This window comes from Colias philodice, chromosome 18 (assembly GCF_061535455.1).
Source record: "Colias philodice isolate Cphi_HAF_F1 chromosome 18, ilColPhil1 Martin Lab GWU primary, whole genome shotgun sequence".
Classification (NCBI taxonomy): Eukaryota; Metazoa; Arthropoda; class Insecta; order Lepidoptera; family Pieridae; genus Colias; species Colias philodice.
The window spans coordinates 6,464,392-6,482,477 of NC_143103.1; the positions used below are offsets into that span (position 1 = coordinate 6,464,392).

An 18,086-nucleotide genomic window follows, 5' to 3' on the forward strand; every position below is an offset into this window, starting at 1 on the left:
CGTTATTTCCTGATCAGATAATTAGAAATCTTAACTCAATACATTAGTATTTACCTATTGTTTTTATTTTGTTTTAGAAAAATGCCATTTTTATGTTGAAGTCATTCATTTTTCAATTCCCGAATTCTTCCCTCAGTAAAAGAAACTTGCATTGATGAGTACTTTCACCTCTTTTATTAAAAAACTTGATTTTTTACGATAACATTAAATTTACAAGTGGAGTCAGGGCAACTAACTAGTGTTTTAAAATATTGATGTCTGGAGTGGACACTGGGAGCTATAGTTCCCACCTTTCCAAACTTTTTACAAGAGAGAACAGATGACGGGATATATACTTCCCACCGAAAAAAGGGTACTTCCCCCCCACTTTTTTGTGTGTATTTTTGAAATCTACGACCCAAAATTACCCAGGAACGTATCTTCCTTTTTTGTTAGCTCCTCCACAGGCTCGCGTTTGAATAAGGGTTAACACATTTCATAGGATATTGGATGTATTGGATATACGATATTGGAATTGTATACAATTCCTAGGAAGATTATACATTTCCTAGGATATGCATGCATTAAATAGTTTTTTAAACAATATTTTATACATTTCCTAAATGGTATCGGAATTGTACACATTTCCTAGGAATTGTTGATTTCATACATTTCCGGTAACATGTACACTAGTACACAGTACACACACACATTTTTTTCCTATGTCTATCCTATTAGACGTTGCTTCGAACCAAATTTCAAGAATCGGTGTCCACGGGAAATACCTACCTTGTATGTTTTGATTCCCTTGCGAATGGCGCATTTAAAAAAAATGCTTTTTAGTTTTTGCTGCTTGTAGACAGACAACAAAGTTATCCATAAATAAAATAAAAAAATAAAAATATCTTTATTGAGTACAAAAATTAATACAGTACAATTACAGTGTGGCTCTGTCTTCCTAGCTAGGAAAATCCTGTGTTAAGGAAGACAGTTCCTTCCCAGAGAACATGTTCAGTACAACAAAAAGATTACATTTAAAAAACAGAGAAAGTAAAAAAAAAAAAAAAAAAAACATATAATAAAATATACAGTTGTGCGTTTACAAGCTTTTTACAAGTATAGTGCGTGATTTTGTTAGTGTGAGTGTGTGTATATGTGTTTGTGTGTGTGTTTGTGAATGTGTGTGCTTGTGCATGTGAGTGTTGTGTGTTTGTGTATGTTATATTATTGACATCTATCCATTATTTATGAGCTGCTCTATTTCATCATAATCATAATTTTCAAGCCATTTAATGACCGCTTTTTTAAATAAACTGTTATTTAAAGTCCTAACTTTTTGGGTCCTACTTATAATATTGTAAAACTTAGGGGCAGCAAAATGAAAAAATCTTTTAGCAAACCTACTATTAGTACGCGGCATAGGGAATCGGTCTCTTCTTTTATTAACAATCTGTAAGGCTGGTACTGTCTGTGTATGGTATCGTCGTAGGATTTCCTTTAAATATATTTTCCGTACGCTTAATAAGTTTGATTCCTTAAATAGATTTGTAGTGGGATATCTGAATGGTAATTTTAGCGCTACTTTAATAATTGCCCTCTGAACTCGTTCGACATGAATAAGGTGGGACTTAGCCATGCCTCCCCATGCACATATGCAATAGTTTAAGAGGCTTTCTATTAGTGCCTTGTATGTTAGTAGAACGGTATTTTTATTTACTACTGCTCTTAGATTTTTGAATATATAGATCATCCTTCGTAACCGCGTTACTAAATAAGAGGCCTGAACATCCCATTTTAAGTGACTGTCTACCTGTATACCTAAGTATTTGGTGTGCTCGACTCGAAGTAGTTTCTCGCAATTGCAAGTTGTCTGCAGTCTGGGAATCCTGTTGCATGGGAAGGTATGAATTTTTATTTCAAAATCAGGTGAAGGAGAGAGAGTTTTACTCTTAGAAAAGCAGATGTAAGTCGTTTTTTTAGTATTTAAAGATAGTAAATTATCCTCAAGCCATGTTGTCACGGAAGCGAGCCCTCTCTCTACAATCTGTCTGAGCTTGAGCCAATCTTTATCATAGAACAAGATGACAGTATCATCCGCGAAAGTAACAATTTCTGCGTTATTTATTTTTAACTCACATAAGGGATTGATATAAATCAAAAACAGGATAGGAGCTATAGTACTACCTTGCGGAGTACCATAGGTACATGTAGATTGATTACTCATCGATCCCTCTACTTTGACACATTGGACTCTATCACTTAGATAATCCTGAAACCACTTTAAGACATTGCCACGCACTCCTATGTTCTGGAGTTTACACAAAAGAATAGGTATGCTCACTGTATCAAATGCCTTTTGAAGGTCAAGGAAAATACCTAAACATTTATTGCCTCGGTCCAAGTGATGAGTGATACAGTGAGTGAGTTTGAGGATAGCGTCTTGGGTCGAGAGTTTACTACGAAATCCAAACTGATTTTTAGAAATAATGTTATTAGCATCTAGAAATTTTATCAATCGAGTTGAAACCACTTTTTCTAGTATCTTAGAGATACTAGATAAAAGGGAAATTGGCCGGTAATTACATGGTAGGGTCTTTTCTCCTGATTTATATATCGGAACAACAACTGCTTTCTTTAAAATTTTGGGGAATTGGCCCGTGCTTATGCTTAAATTACAGAGGTAGCTAATAGGTTCAGAAAGAATATCAACATTGTTATATAACACAGATGAGCTTATACCGTCCAGGCCTGCCGAAGCACTTTTCTTCATTGAGACAATTATATTAGCAATTTCTTTAGCGTCAGTGGGGATTAAAGCCATGGAATTAATCGGTCCATTAAAATGTGTAGCTTTAGTAGAGAGATCCGCGACAGTTTTATTGATTGTAGTTAAGATATTGTTAGCCAAATTTGATCCCACATTCGTGAAATATTCATTAACGGAGTCTAATGATTCAGTGTGCGTATTTTTTAAATTCAACAGGTCAATAGCTGAATTGTTACATCGTTTTAGATTACATAATTCTTTAATAGTTTCCCATGTACCTTTGATATTTTTTGCGTGAAGTTTAAATTTATTTTGGAAATAGAGTTCTTTCTGTGATTTAATAATGTTATTGCATGTATTTCTGTACTTTGTATAGCGGTTTCTGAGTACTATATCGTTCGGTGTCTTGTTAGATTTTTTGTGTAGTACGTCCCTTTTCCGAATTGATCTAAGAATTCCCGAGGTTATCCATGGTTTTAGTATCTGCTTTCGTTTAGGGATATTCTTAACTGTAGAACTAGTATTAATTGCTTTTTGTAAGCAACTTATTAATATGGATGCAGCAACATCAGGATCAGTTAGTTCAAAAAAGTTAGAATGCAACCAGGTCTTTTGGTTAAGGGCTTCCTTAAGCAGGCGTAAGTTTATTTTTGAAGAAGGAATGACATTATTATTATGTGATTCGAGATCTTGAACGTAAAGCAATATAGGTTTATGGTCGGATATTTCAGGAAGAATGACGGTACGGCATGTTTTTGTGGACTTTATCATAAAATGATCCAAACAGGCTAGCAGCCGTGTAGGACGATTAATGCCTACTTTTAGTCCGTGTGCAGCTATTATATTTAAATATTCGTTAACGTGTGGCGTGATACTATTCTGGATAATATCAAGATTTATGTCACCAGTAAGAATAATATTTTTTGTTTTTGTTTGCTCCAGTATACATACGAGAGAATTAAGAAAGTTAGATGGATTAACGAAGCTAGGAGGTCTATAACAACAAATAATACTATATGAGTTATTAATATATAAAATCAGACAGTTTCCATCCTGGAAAAGAGGTTCAGTATAAGTACATCCTAAGTTTTCCTTTACATATGCAACAATGCCGTCATTTTGATTGAATGATTTTTTTGTATGAAACATATTATATGATTGAAGCAGGGGGGGAGAACTGTTTGCATCTGTCCAGGTTTCGGTTAGGACAATGATATCAATTGTCATATTCATAGTTGATAGACTTGATACAAGATAGTCAAAGTTGCAGTTAATACTCCTGATATTAGCGCATAGTACCGATATTCCTTGAGTAGCATGATATTCAATTAGATAGGGACATTCAGAGTATGTATTTGCATTTTGACACGTGATATTAAGGCTTTCAGTTATATCAGATTCTAAATTATCACTTAAGGTATTGAATTTTGTTGTAAAATTTAAACAATTGTGCTGTTAAGAGAAATATATAAGTAATTATACTTATAAAATTCAACCGCCTTACAATATAATATAAGAGTTGTGATTTAATATTTTTAACTAAGTTGAGGAACCGCAAAATTAAATGATTGAGTTTTAAAAATATTATTGGATAGATTATTAATTGTAACATTCCGTAAAACAATATTATTTTGTTAGAAAATTTTAGCAAAGTAAGCGATCGTTGAAAATTTTGTAAAACAAAACGTGCAATATTAATCAATATTTGGGTATGTGGAATATGTGTGATGTTGTTTTGAGTGGTTTTTAAATCATAAAGTAAAAGATTGTACATTAATTTGAGCGTGTAAAGTTTGTAATTCTTGTAAACTGTTATGTAAATTGTTGAGTAAATTACAATTATTTTTATATGTTTTTTATAAGAAAAATAGAAAAAAATTATAACTAATTTTTGCTTAACATCTAGTCACTTCTTAAGTTTTAATTGGTTCAATTGGTCTTCGTTTTTTACCAAAATATGAGATGCTCCTTCCTTCTTCCGGAGAAAAACTCTATCGTTACTCATCCAACAGAAATGATATTGCTCTGACTTCGCAAATTCCCTTGCTAGGAAAAACAATCGTCTATCCTTTGGGGTGAGATATTCGGAGGCGAACAATGGTTTCGATTGACCGTTAATGCCTAAATTACTGCTATTTAACTTTTGCGATGGGTTACTTTTATTAAATTTCTTGATGGCGTCTATTACCGTATTTCTGGATAATGTATTTGTAAATTCGACGATCAAGGTTGAGTCAGCTGAGTCTCTCTTGCTCGGCAGACGAAAAGCATCACGTACATTCTTCTGTTCGTCTTCTAATCCAAGATGACACAATAAATTGGATGCAATCGAGAACAGGTCCTTTTTCTTTTCATTTATCTGTTTGGGGAGTTTTCGTATTTCTATGCTTGTCTTACGTGAAATTCTCTGCAGTAAGTCGATATTTTCCTCTATTATACCTATTTTGAAGCTGACACTATTAAATTCAGACTTTATAGATTCAATTTTAGATGTGAGTTCATTTATTTGTTCGTTTGTAAAATTCAATGAATTTTCTATGTCCTTATTTGTGTGCTGGACATTAGTAATTTTAGTGTCCATAAGTGAAATACGCTTTTCAATGGACTCTAAACGACTATTCTGCCTTTCTGACAAATCGGAGAATAATTTCGTAAGCATATCTCGCATATCAGTTTTAAAATTTATCATTTCATCGGACTTGTCGCCCGACAATCTACGCCTTTTTTCGCTCCTTAAAGTAATATTATTTTCATCATCGCCTGCCGTAGTGCATAGTTGTGAGTCAGATAATGTTCTATAACTTGTCGGTGGTGATCGATGCATTTTTTAAGTTGAGGGTAGATAAAAATACGCGTGGATAACTTCTTGATAATAGAATGGCGGACTTTACTCATGCACCTTCGATGGATCGATCGTAAGTAAGCGGTGAATGAAGTCCGATGATGACTCAGTGCAAGGTGCGTACTGCGTAGCAAGAGCGCAGCAGGAGTGAAAAGGATAGCGTGATATAGTTGTACTCACAGTTGCGATCTTATCTTGTGTACCAGGAGACTATAACCCGCAAAGAGCTCGGTTTACGAACGTAGCTGCACGTTTCAATCTCTTTCACTTGCTGTTGTCCTATTATTAGCGGTGTAATTTTTTAAGTTTATGCGTTTTAATTAAACAAATAATAAGCAACAAAATACACGACTGTTCTGAATCGATCCAAGAGGGGAAGGGGGTCAAGGGGGGGGGGGAAATCCATAGGTTTCGTTTTTTCCTTTTGAGATTCGGAATCTAAAAATTTGTCGATTTTAAGTTTTGTCTCGCCTCTATTAATTTAAAATAGGTAGACAGATTCAATAAAAATAAAAAAAAAACCCGTAGGACCAATCATGTAGAAATCCTAATTAAGTATAATCATAATTACCTTAGATTAAGGATTGGTCTCCGCGCGCGCGCTACGACTAGATACCGCCCCACCTAAAAACAATAGCTCTGTGAGTGCGGCAACCACAGACATATACATGTCCGTGGCGGCAACTCATTTCTGTAGTGTGTGTTAGGCAATTTGTAAAGACGCTAGTGTGTGTGAAGAATTGGGCTGCCAGCTACATAAATTTTACCTCATAAATGGGAAATGTGGCATGTTGGAAAGAAGTTTGAAAAAAATTTTTTTTCATCCTGACCTGGCCGGGAATCGAATCCATGAACATGCGACTCAAATCCACTTGCGACGCTACTATAGTCACAAAGGTTGTTTAAAAGTAAAAAAGCGGAAATAAAAAAAAACATATTATATGAGTCAGTTAAACATGGTTAAACAGAAATAAATTATTGTTATTATACTTTTTTATACATGTGTTAGTAATAGTATTGAAAAAAAAAGTTCAAATTATTGCTAAAAGATTTCCTCAACCACGTGTATTTTTTTGGATATGCAGTACGGTAACACTGAATGGCGTCGTATTTTCGTAGAAAAAATTTTCGAAGTAAAGGAGAAATTTCGAATAATACGATACTTAGTGATGGTACGTGATCCCAGTGTCTTTCTTATTTTTTGTTGTATTATTTTTAAACAGTTTTATGACACAAATAGGCATTTTACTTCAGATTTTGTTCAAAATCTGTAAAAACTATCGGTTCGCCCTCTCCACACAATGCTTGTGACACGACTGGCTTGGGTACGCCGAATTCGGCGTACTATTAGTTGCCGCATTTTTCAAGTACGCCGGCGGTATCTAGTCGTAGCGCGCGCGCGGAGACCAATCCTTAATCTAAGCATAATTACCATAATAATAACGATCACAATAGGCTGATTGTTGAAACAATTCACTGAGCTGTGCAGATTACTTATGTCATAAACTTAGGTCATAAATTATTATTAGGTAGTTAGTATGAAACAGTCACATAACATAACATAATATAAAATGTAATTTCTCAAACAAATAATCGATATGCAATTAATGTTACATACCTACTAAGCCCTCTGAATCCTGATGGTGTTAGAAGAATGAATTAGGTATTATTACGAATTTAATCCGTCAACGGTTTTTTTTATTAGTAAAACATAGTGGCGTGTTCATTTCATTTTCGTTCGTTTTGTTTTCGGCTGTGCGGTGCAAGGGCACTGCGAGGAACTGAATGTCATCAGGCGAGTGGCGACCCATCAGCTCTTCCCAACTGTCAGATAAAGAATCCCAGTCGCACCCTACGAAAACATCCATCGAATTGAACTTAGAATAAGCATATAATATCTAGTATTAATTTCCCGATATGACCAATGATATCAATGTTTCTTAGGTTCATGCAGTAGGTATAATATGTTGCATGTATTTTGTTGTACTGGATTTTATGCGAGCGTGGGTAGGTATAGGTACATTTTGAAAATGAAGACTAACTTTTTTAGACTTTAATTCTTATTCTATGTATTCTTTATTATGTTTATTGTGTCAAATTACCTTTTACAAATATAAAATGCTACAATACTTAAATAAACAATATAAAAGTCAATTGGCTCTCCATGTGAACTTAATTATAGGTACTTAAAAAAATTGATAGAACTTAATATGTTATTCCACATACATTATCTGACTCATTAATGTTACGTACCTAATCTATACGTATAACATTAAATTAACAATATAATTTCTGAACTAATCAATTAACACGTACCTACTGCGCTAAATCCGCTTTGCTAATTAAAACGATTATATGTGTAAATCATCGGGCTTAATGCAGCTGAATTCCAAAGACTAGTGATATCATGTGATAGGTAATCTGAAGGGTCCAATTCGGTATATTAGTTGAGCCAGTGTTATGTGCTTTGTATGCAATTGAATAAGGTATCTACGAATGTTGGGAATCTCATTGTTGCTATTCTTTGTCATTGTGACCCGCGCCTCTGTGATTTTCGAGGACTGCGGTAAGTTTTACAAAAAATAATTCAACTTACTAATATATAAATAATAATATTGTGTAATAAGATTAATTATCTTAATTATACAGCTTATAAATGTAATGCTTCCTGTAAGGCACCTCTGAAATCTGAAACACCAATTTTATTTCTATTTTTGATTATCATTTGTTTGTATCATAGGTATAGTAGATAAATAGATTTTGTGTTTTAATCTCTTGTTGGAGTTTGGACAGAGCTATGATAAAAATGCTAAAATGTGTACCTACTTATTAAATTTTATGGTAGGTAAGTATAGAATATATTAGGTATTACTTGTATACGTAGTATATTATTATTAGTCTGTGGTATTACATATATTATGGCTTACATAGTATAGGTACCTAAACCGTAGAAAATCTCAATAAATCTGCAAAATATGCGTGGGCTCATGGCTCAAAACATAGTCGATTAATGGTATGTACTTACTTTGGTATACATATCTAGCTATTGTGGTTTTCCTATAATGATAAAGTGTTTGTATGTGAACGGAAATGTGTATTATAGATTAGTGTCAAAAATGATAAATTGTTCCTAATGCGCAGATCGTGAAATGAATTATAAAGTTGGTATTTTAAGCTCGTATTCAGTCAATGTTCAGTAATAGTATCCAAAACATTTCTTCAAAAAGAGGTCTCCAAAAAACCGAGGTTGGCACAAATACCTACCAATAATAATCTGTAGTAAAAATATTCATCAGTTGTTAGGAATATATAGAACCTACCTACCCGGATAAAAGTTGCCTCTGTGATGTCGTAATCACAAACATACCTACTGTATAATTCACCTTGTACCTACCCCTACCCATTTTCATACTTGTTATAGATCCGATCAAATGTGTTTTCGTGAAAGAATAACAAATACTGATTGATCCTTACCTCTATTATAGTCAAAAACTTTCACGATTATAATATCAGTAGAATGTAGATGAATGCAGTGTCATATTAACGTCCATCATTATCCGAATACTTCCGAACTTTTTGCCTGGGTTGACCAAAGAAGCGATTAATATATTACATATATACTAAATACTAATATTATAAAGCTGAAGAGTTTGTTTGTTTGAACGCGCTTATCTCAGGAACTACTGGTCCGATTTGAAAAATTCTTTCGTTAGATAGCCCATTTATCTAGTTACTAGTAGGTAGTCGAGCCATATCGGTACATAATAATATACTTAATCGAATTCTATGATATCTATTATTGTTAAAGATTTATCAATTAACTAGAATATTTCGGTAATATCTTTAAGTATATTGTCTGCAACTGCGATAAATATTTATTAAGCGAGCATAAAAAAAAGCTTAGTGTAATAAAATACAAGTAGCTCTGTTAAGATAAGAACGGATTAAAGTTAAGCTGTTTTTATGAATTTCTAATACTTATATGTTTATTGTTAGAAGTGATTTCAGAGGAAATCGTTTATAGACAATATTGCAAGGTAGATAATTTCCAAATTTCCATTCTTGAATTTTTTTGTTTATGGTCTTCCCGATCCCAAGTACTAAGTATAAGTCTTTTTTGCCTTAATATGTTATGATAATATGTTTTTGTAACATAATGTTATACTATATATATTAAAATAAAAATAATAAAAAAACTACTTATCAAGCTAAAATAAGCGAATGAATATCATTGCAATTTTGAATGTTTATTGAGTTTAATTTTCAAGGTTGTGCAATTTTTATCCTGAAAGGAATAATACATTTTTGAAAGAGGTGATGGAAGTAAAACATAAGTATAATAATATATCTAATCCATTCATCTAACCTATTTTGTACTAACTGCGTTCCACGATTTCACCCGGCCGCGTACCTAATCCTGTTTCTGTGGGAATATACAAATACCAATAAGGCTTATTACATCTAGAGCAGGCTCCAAGGAGATGTTCGTTTGCAAAAATAGCGGACCTTAATCTGACTTCTGATATATATTGTATAGATCCCAGACATCCTATAGACAGATGTTGCCAACCAGTTTTGTGGTCCCCCTCCCCCTACCCCGGTAATTAAATATGGCATACAAAGAAAAAAAATAAGTCGAAATCCTTTATAAGCTGAAAACGGCAGTGGCCGGCGTAAATATTCAATAAAAATTTCCAAAACATGCCGTGTGGGGTATCAAATGAAAGAGCTTATTGAGTAGATCACGAATACATAGCATACTATAACATTTCTTACACTTTCTCTAAGATTTTTTAGAAAATTTACGAAAATGCTCCATTTTTGAGTTAACTTTAAACCACTATAGATTGAAAATTCATGAATATATTTTATAAATTATTATTGCACGCCTCATAAGCGAAGCGTTGAGGTGGGTACTACTGTCACTTCGCGCAAAACATCTGATTTTTCAAACTTAAAATGTCTTTATGTATCATAGTACATTGCACTTGTAAGATAATACATACACACACATATTAAGAAAAAACACTATTTTTAACGTTCATGATATTTTTGATGTCATTTTTGTTATTTAAACTAGTTAAAAAACAGTTTAAAAAAGTTCTGTCTTGGACGTCCGTGTGTCTGTATGTGCGGATCCTTTTTCTTGTTAACACGATAGCGACCGAAATACTTTACTAATCGAGTCTTTTTTTTTCTCTTACGCTTGAGTATGCTCAGGAATAGAACCCTTTCATTTTTCAGGGTCTGATTCGATGTGGTTTAATTGTTATTAAATAAACAAAAATAATAATTAATAAATATTTATTAAAAAAAAATTATGAGGCGTGCACTTTTGGATTTTCCAAATTATTTTAAATAATTAACAATAGTCCATTGTTTACGATTTATTTTTGAGTAGATCACGAATATATAGAATATTCGTGATCTACTCAATAAGCTCTTTCATTTGATACCCCACACGGCATGTTTTGGAAATTTTTATTTTTTTATTTGTATGCCATATTTAATTACCGGGGTGGGGAGAGGGGGACCACAAAACTGGTTGGCAACATCTGTCTATAGGATGTCTGGGATCTATACAATATATATCAGAAGTCAGATTTAGGTCCGCTATTTTTGCAAACGAAAGTCCACTGAGAGTCTGGTCTAATCAGCTGTCTGTTAGTTCCGGAAATGAGTATAAATGATAAAATATATACATATGTATATAATATCATTTTGGAGTATGTGCCTACCGTGTATTACACACAAACACTCCAATTTTATAATTGGTATAGATGAAGAAAGCAGAAACAGACCATGACCTTCTGAGCATTTGAAAGCAGTTAGTTCTTTGAAAAAAAATTGGTTGTTTGTAAAGTAGGTTTACGATCGAGATGTTTACGTGATAACGTCTCGCTCGAGATGAGACGGGAGATCGGTCTGTCTCTCTCTCGTTATACCTGCGATGACCGATCGCGCTCGTGAGGTTTTGGTGTGACACAAGTTTCTGAACATGTCACCCGACTAAAACGATTTTAAAAACGTTATCACGTTAAAAAAAAAATTCATTAGGTATTTTAAAGAGTACGCAGTGGTACGCACCCCTTTTGTGGCTTATTAGACAACTAGATTTCCGCCCGCGGCTTCGCCCGCGTTTTCAAAGGAAAACCCGCATAGTTCCCGTTCCCGTGAGATTTCCGGGATAAAACCTATCCTATGTGTTATTCTGAATGTATAAGCTATATTGTGGTAAAGTTTAATTCAAATCCATTCAATAGTTTATACGTGAAAGAGTAACAAACATCCATACATCCATACAAACTTTCGCCTTTATAATAGTATTGTGATGTGATGTGATATGTGGCATATGAAAACGAAGTTACGAAAAAACAATTATGTAGTTTTAAAATTTAAATATTAAAGATAACTGATAGAATTAAAACAAAAAATAAATATTACATTCAATACGCCATTCTTAATCCCACTTAATTCGACGCTGATAAAACGATAAATTAAAAATAACATTGCATTTGAATTTATTGAAACTGTTTTGCTAATCCTTTTTGTACGTATAATTTATAGCTGTTAAGATTGTTAGTGCATACCATTTTGCATACAGGTTATTTTTTTTTTAAATCGGTGGATGTTTTTAGAATCCAGTAATTATCCTTAGTCCTTACCATTATTTCTGTATACTGCATTAATATTAGGTATGTACCTACCTATCGGTCTTTGATAACTGTTATTCTTTTATTATGAAATTTAGGAACGAAATAAACAGAGTAGTTGACGACAGACGAGATGTAGGCATACGTATTTAAAGTCGAAAGATGCCATACCTGATACCTCCCTCCCTTCTTCGAAAATCCCCGAATTGCTGCCCTAATAATATATACTTATTCTTACTAAGTAGATACAATATTCCGCATACCAACTACCTATTAAAAAAAATCTTAAAACTAGATAATATCTACCTAGGTATGTAATGATAGAACCAATCCATGTTATTCTAATGTTGATTTTTTGTATGTATTTATTAAATACAATGAATTCTTCGTAATCAAGGTTGTTTCTAGACCTCTTATGCGCTTAGAATTAATTACTTTGTATTAAAATATTTATTAAATAGGTAACTAGTTAGCTAGTTATTATATTTTTGTCTTAGTTGTTCATAAAGCGATCATAGTTGATTATGAAGTTTTAAGCTGCAGTAGGTATTTTAGTTTCTAGCGCTTTTTACATATTTTATTTCCTTAGGAGATTCAAGGTTTTGATATTTAAAGTAGATACACTATTTTTTAATCAAGTTTTGCAAACTTGTTCTACCTGCGAAATTACGAATTGCACAGCTAAATATATTGTAGTTCGAAACTGCTTTACCTACGCCATATCTATAGTTTTAACAAGGTTTTAACCAAAGAGTAAACTACATACCTAATATAGGGTTTTTAAATTAAAATAAAAAATTATTAAAAACCTGAAAATCTCGCTGACATCCGAGTAAATAGCACATAATATATCGTGTATGTACCTATATACAATACCCAGAAAAATATTCTACTGTTCTAAATAAATTTAAGCACAATTTAGACTTATTCCTATGCTAGCAGGTACCTAATTAGGTAATTTAAATATACATAACTAGTTAAGTCAAAATTAATGCATCAGTGAATAATATACGTATTAATTATTGCATGGTCATTTCAAGGGTCCGCTTACGACTTGGTGACTGTTAACATAGATGGATGTGGAAGAAGTCTGCCCTGCTATGTCACACTGGGGGAAAGTGTCCCAGTGAGTGTCCGCTTTTATGCAGGTACCTATATTGATGCATTTGTATCGTGTTTATAATATTGTTGCATTAGGTATAGCTCTACAAAAACATAACTTCTAGAATTCTACATTAATATAATTTATGAACAGGTAGACGGGAAATCAAGTTTCTAAATTTATGTCTTAAAAAAAACAATGTTCGAATACTTAGAATCTTATAAAAATAATTTTAGGCAATCTTGCTTTTGACCATGACTTTTTCTTTTTTGTGGCTGTTTAAAAATGGTCGCATCGTGATGATTTGTATGAATACAGTTATTGAGTTATACATGAATGCAATAGACTAAACTATCTTAACTGTATGTATATACATATTAGCAGTCATACCGAATGTTATTCTAGAAGGTAATTAATAATTATTACCTACCAATTAGATAATAATCATTGTTCATTAGTCAGATATACATATGTATATATATATATATATATATATATATATATACATATACATATATATATATTTTTTTTATACATACCTATCTATTTCAGATTTTGCTTCACTAGAACTAGATCAGGATGTGATTTTCAAATTGAATTACGTTAATGCTAAACCTCCGGTTACACCCGGTACGTAACAAAATAATTTTGTCTTTTTTTTACTTAGGTATAAGTAATCTTATAGGTACCTACCTATTATCTACTCGATGCATTCACTGAACTTCAGAAAGATTATTTAAACAAATTAGTTAAATCACAGATAACTAAATAGTTAGACTGGTTAAATGTTTGACTTTGATTTCAGAACCTTGCGACATTTTGCCATGTCCGGTGCAAACAGACGCTATTACCTCATTCACCAGTGTCATGACCGTGCCGACAAATATGGCTTTGGTAAGAAAAGCGGTTGGAATATGTACTTCTTCCTATGTAGTTTATTCACCTTCAATATTTTATTACAGCATCCAATTTGGCTATTAAACTTAAACCCTCCAATTTTATTCTTCGCGTGCTTGCAGAAAAAGTCCCTACCTTTTGGCTTTTCAGAATGACGCGACACGCTGTCGTTAAATTAAATACAACATATAATATACTAGCTTTCCACCCGCGGCATCGCCCGCGCAGTCAAAAAAAAACCCGCATAGTTCCCGTTCCCGTGGGATTTCCGGGATAAACCCTATCCTATTTCCCGGGGTAAAACGTACCCTATGTCCTTTCTCGGGTATCAAAATATCTCTATATACCAAATTTCATGCAAATTGGTACAGTAGTTAAAGCGTGATTGAGTAACAGACAGACAGGCAGAGTTACTTTCGCATTTATAATATTAGTATGGATATGTAGGTACCTCAATATCTATTATTATCCTATACATTTGTATTTTCTCAGTCCAGGGTGAAAACCCGGCTTTAGTTGATCAGTTTTGAATTACTACTTACTTATTTTGATATAGCTAAGTTATAAACCTGTAAAATCAAAAATGCTTCTTAGTTTTTGAAGTGAAAACTTCTTTAGCGGCGTTGGGTATAAAATCTTAAACTCGCGGCAGGACACGTGACGATCGAAAAAGCGTAAGAGGGATGGATATCAAACATGCTCAACGTTAATAATCAAGTTTTCATTCTGCCGTCACTCCCGGAGTGCAACCCGTCTTTTTTCATTAAATTTCTGTATCAAATTTCTCAGAATAAATTAGGATCTAAAGTATATCTACAAATATGTAGCCACTAACACGTGTTATAAATGATTTCACTAAACGTGGCTCATACAAATCAAGCATAATTTATAATCTAAATAAATGTCACGTCCATTTCATAGTTCTACTGTTTTGTTATGACTAAACAAAGAATCGTTAACCAAATAATGAAGGAAATAGGTGTGAGCATTTGAATGAAATAAATATTATCTTGTTGGTTATATAAAGGTATTATTCTACTTATACATTTAAATAATCTTAAAAAATAAAAATAAGATTTTATGATAGAATCAACCGAACATTTTTAAACAATATTTATTCCACCAATCCTTGCTAGGTGTCCAAAGATCGAATTAAATCTGTCCGTAAAGTAGGTCAAAATCGAGTATCAAGAAGGATATGTACTTAGTACCTAATGTCTACGAGGTAGCTTATAATTAAGCGTGTTAAAAGCATCTCTGTTGGATCAAGATAGTTACTGAGTTAAAATAAAAAACAAGTTTTTGTTTCAATTCATATTTAATGTTCTATTTCTCTCTCAAATCTTCATACTTATTCAATAATCACACATTTTCAGAATCAACGTGGTTATCTGCAGTGGCGTGTCTACAATGAAAAAAACCTCGAAGTCCTGTGCTATTCCGTATTGGTACAGACTCAAAATTATGTGCAAAAAATGCTACGGAGGAACTCTCACTTATCAAATAACAATAAAAAGAATTTTGATAAACATTATCCAATAAATTTGGCAGGCCCAAATGCAACCATTGAATTTTATGCTTAATTATTGTTTTATTCTCAATATCTTAATATTATCAATATCTGTTAAGCGAGTGGTATCCGTAACAATTTTACTGGTTTCTTCATATGCATCGCACCCATATCGCACCACTATTATATTATGTTAAAACGTTTGCTTTCGTGCTTTGAGTGTACCTATTCCGCATCTCGGGAAAAAAATTGATTCTGTGTTCACGGGTAATACCCGTTTTGATTCCCTTACGAATGTCGAATTACGATTTTTCACAGCTTGAAGGGTCCGTAGACTTCAATATTCAATATAAATTTCAGCTTAAAACCTCCACGCGTTTCTGAGAAAAAGGGTCTTAACAGACAGACAATGAGTCTAGACATACGGACAAAAAAGACAGACGACACGTCTCGCTTGTCAGAATCTATTTGTTCATGTAGAGGCTAGAGAACCTTTTAAAGGTATCTACTAACCATTTTTTCTTTTAATTGTGACTGAAAAAAATTACTTACTATTCGCTATTTAATTAAAGACTTTCCGAACGATTTCCTTGTTTTATTTCGTATGAAAATATTAGTTATATAAGTACCTATATTAAGTAGATAATAAATATTGCATGTTTATGCATAGGTACGTTAATTTTATTCTTCCATGCGTTTAGAACAACTTAATAAGCATTAAAAGTGTCAGGCTTTTGTTTTGAAAGAAAGTTCAATGAACAAAACTTTCGGCACCGCCTGCACTGTGCCGCTGCAGCTGCAGCTGGAGTAGAGAGGGTCAAACAGTTCGTAATTCATAATAGATAGGTAACAGTATAACACCTAGTCATAGATGTCCATCTTTTTGGTAGTTAAATAGTAAGAATCATGATATGTATTAAAATAACATATCTAATATAGCTGCTAGAAATAAATGTTACGAAATATACCTAATATTTCGAGTATGTACCTACTTTATACTTAAATATTATATTTAATTAACCAAAAACAACATGTATTCCTCGGTAAAAGGGCGTCTTTAGAACTTTTGGCTTTATCATTAACCCTTATGCAGGCTGTAGAGTCACAGATTAGACAATATAGTTTGGTATAGAGTGTAGGTAAGCTTTAGGACCGGCGCTACGGCGCTTTTAGTGAACCAACATAATAATTTACCTTATATTTTCGAAGATAATCTATAGCATACATAATAAAGCTTGCTAAATTTTAGATAATTGGAATTTATTATTTACTAGCGGTCCGCATCGGCTTCGCCCGTGGTACATGTTTACGTTTTCTCTCCATAAGAACCATCCTCGTACTTCAAGGAATAGTATAAAAAAATAATTATCGAAATCGGTCCACCCGTTCACGCGTGATGCCGTGACCAAGAGGGAAATAGGGATTCATTCATATATAGAGTGCACACATTATTCAAGCTCTACCAGATTACTTATATTGCAGGCGCTTACATCCGTTGTTGCTAAGTTTATAAATTAGGCAAGTTTAATACATGTATAGTGGCTAGTGCAGCACCGATCTGGATTGAAACAGACGGATAAAATTTTTGCTTATTGTTTACTCCGCAAGGGAGAAAACTAAAGGGTCGTAACTCGTAAGTATATAAGTAAGCTTGAACGCTGCCGGACAAGGTCAATAAAATTATGATACATTTTTATCAATTCAAACTCAAACTCAAACTCAAACATTTATTTATTCAATTAGACTACTTTTAGTAGCACTTTCGAATCGTCATTACATAAGTATTTTTAACATTTACCACCGATTCGGAAAGCAGTATCTATGGAGAAGAACCGGCAAGAAACTCCATCCAAAAAATAGGTATACGGTACCTATCTAAGTATTATATCACATGACTTGCACAATATTAGGTAAGTACTTGGTAAATACCTAACTAGTTATGTTCTTTATTAATCGGTGTATTGTTTTCTATCGTAACTCGTAAGCATTTGTTTGATAGGATGCCAATGAGACAGCAATTAAATAAAAGCGAAGCACTCCACGGTAATAGAGTTATTTTTCATCTGTTTCTTAGCTGATGTTATTTTAATTATAGGTAGGTATATTACTTTTTTTATTTTATTTTATTTTATTAAAGTGAAACTTTTATTGCATTGTCTCAAACTTTTTGGTCTGTGTAGCGCATGTCGCGTGTATCGCGGCTGCCGAGTAGTATAGAAATGACCCGAAATTTTGTGGGTCATTTGTAACAGGATGGCGGTTCTACAGGGGTCTTAGTACGCAATGACAAAAAGAAAAATGATGGTCAGAACGCTGATACCGGATACCTTAAGATA

The 18,086-nt window shown here is 33.1% G+C and overlaps 2 protein-coding genes across 2 annotated transcripts; one reads left to right on the forward strand and one right to left on the reverse strand.

The window, feature by feature from the left end:
* Positions 1-4,652: 4,652 nt before the first annotated feature.
* Positions 4,653-5,570, reverse strand: LOC149480521 (uncharacterized). Its single transcript, XM_089706878.1, has one exon. It carries the CDS (start codon positions 5,568-5,570, stop codon positions 4,653-4,655), a length of 918 nt encoding a protein of 305 aa, XP_089563004.1.
* A 2,282-nt stretch (positions 5,571-7,852) lies between these two features.
* Positions 7,853-16,335, forward strand: Npc2f (Niemann-Pick type C-2f). The gene is made up of 5 exons (XM_089706997.1): positions 7,853-8,154; positions 13,282-13,389; positions 13,896-13,973; positions 14,149-14,237; positions 15,617-16,335. Exons 1-5 carry the CDS (start codon positions 8,085-8,087, stop codon positions 15,821-15,823), a joined length of 552 nt encoding a protein of 183 aa, XP_089563123.1. The 5' UTR covers positions 7,853-8,084; the 3' UTR covers positions 15,824-16,335.
* The last annotated feature ends 1,751 nt before the right edge of the window (positions 16,336-18,086 follow it).

Excerpts from the sequence above, each read along its gene's own strand:
- LOC149480521 (XM_089706878.1), bottom strand. The coding sequence starts at position 5,570 with ATGCATCGATCACCACCGACAAGTTATAGAACATTATCTGACTCACAA.
- Npc2f (XM_089706997.1), top strand. The coding sequence starts at position 8,085 with ATGTTGGGAATCTCATTGTTGCTATTCTTTGTCATTGTGACCCGCGCC. Across the intron at positions 13,974-14,148 it reads TAAACCTCCGGTTACACCCG|AACCTTGCGACATTTTGCCA; the intron begins GTACGTAACAAA and ends CTTTGATTTCAG. Across the intron at positions 14,238-15,616 it reads TGCCGACAAATATGGCTTTG|AATCAACGTGGTTATCTGCA; the intron begins GTAAGAAAAGCG and ends ACACATTTTCAG.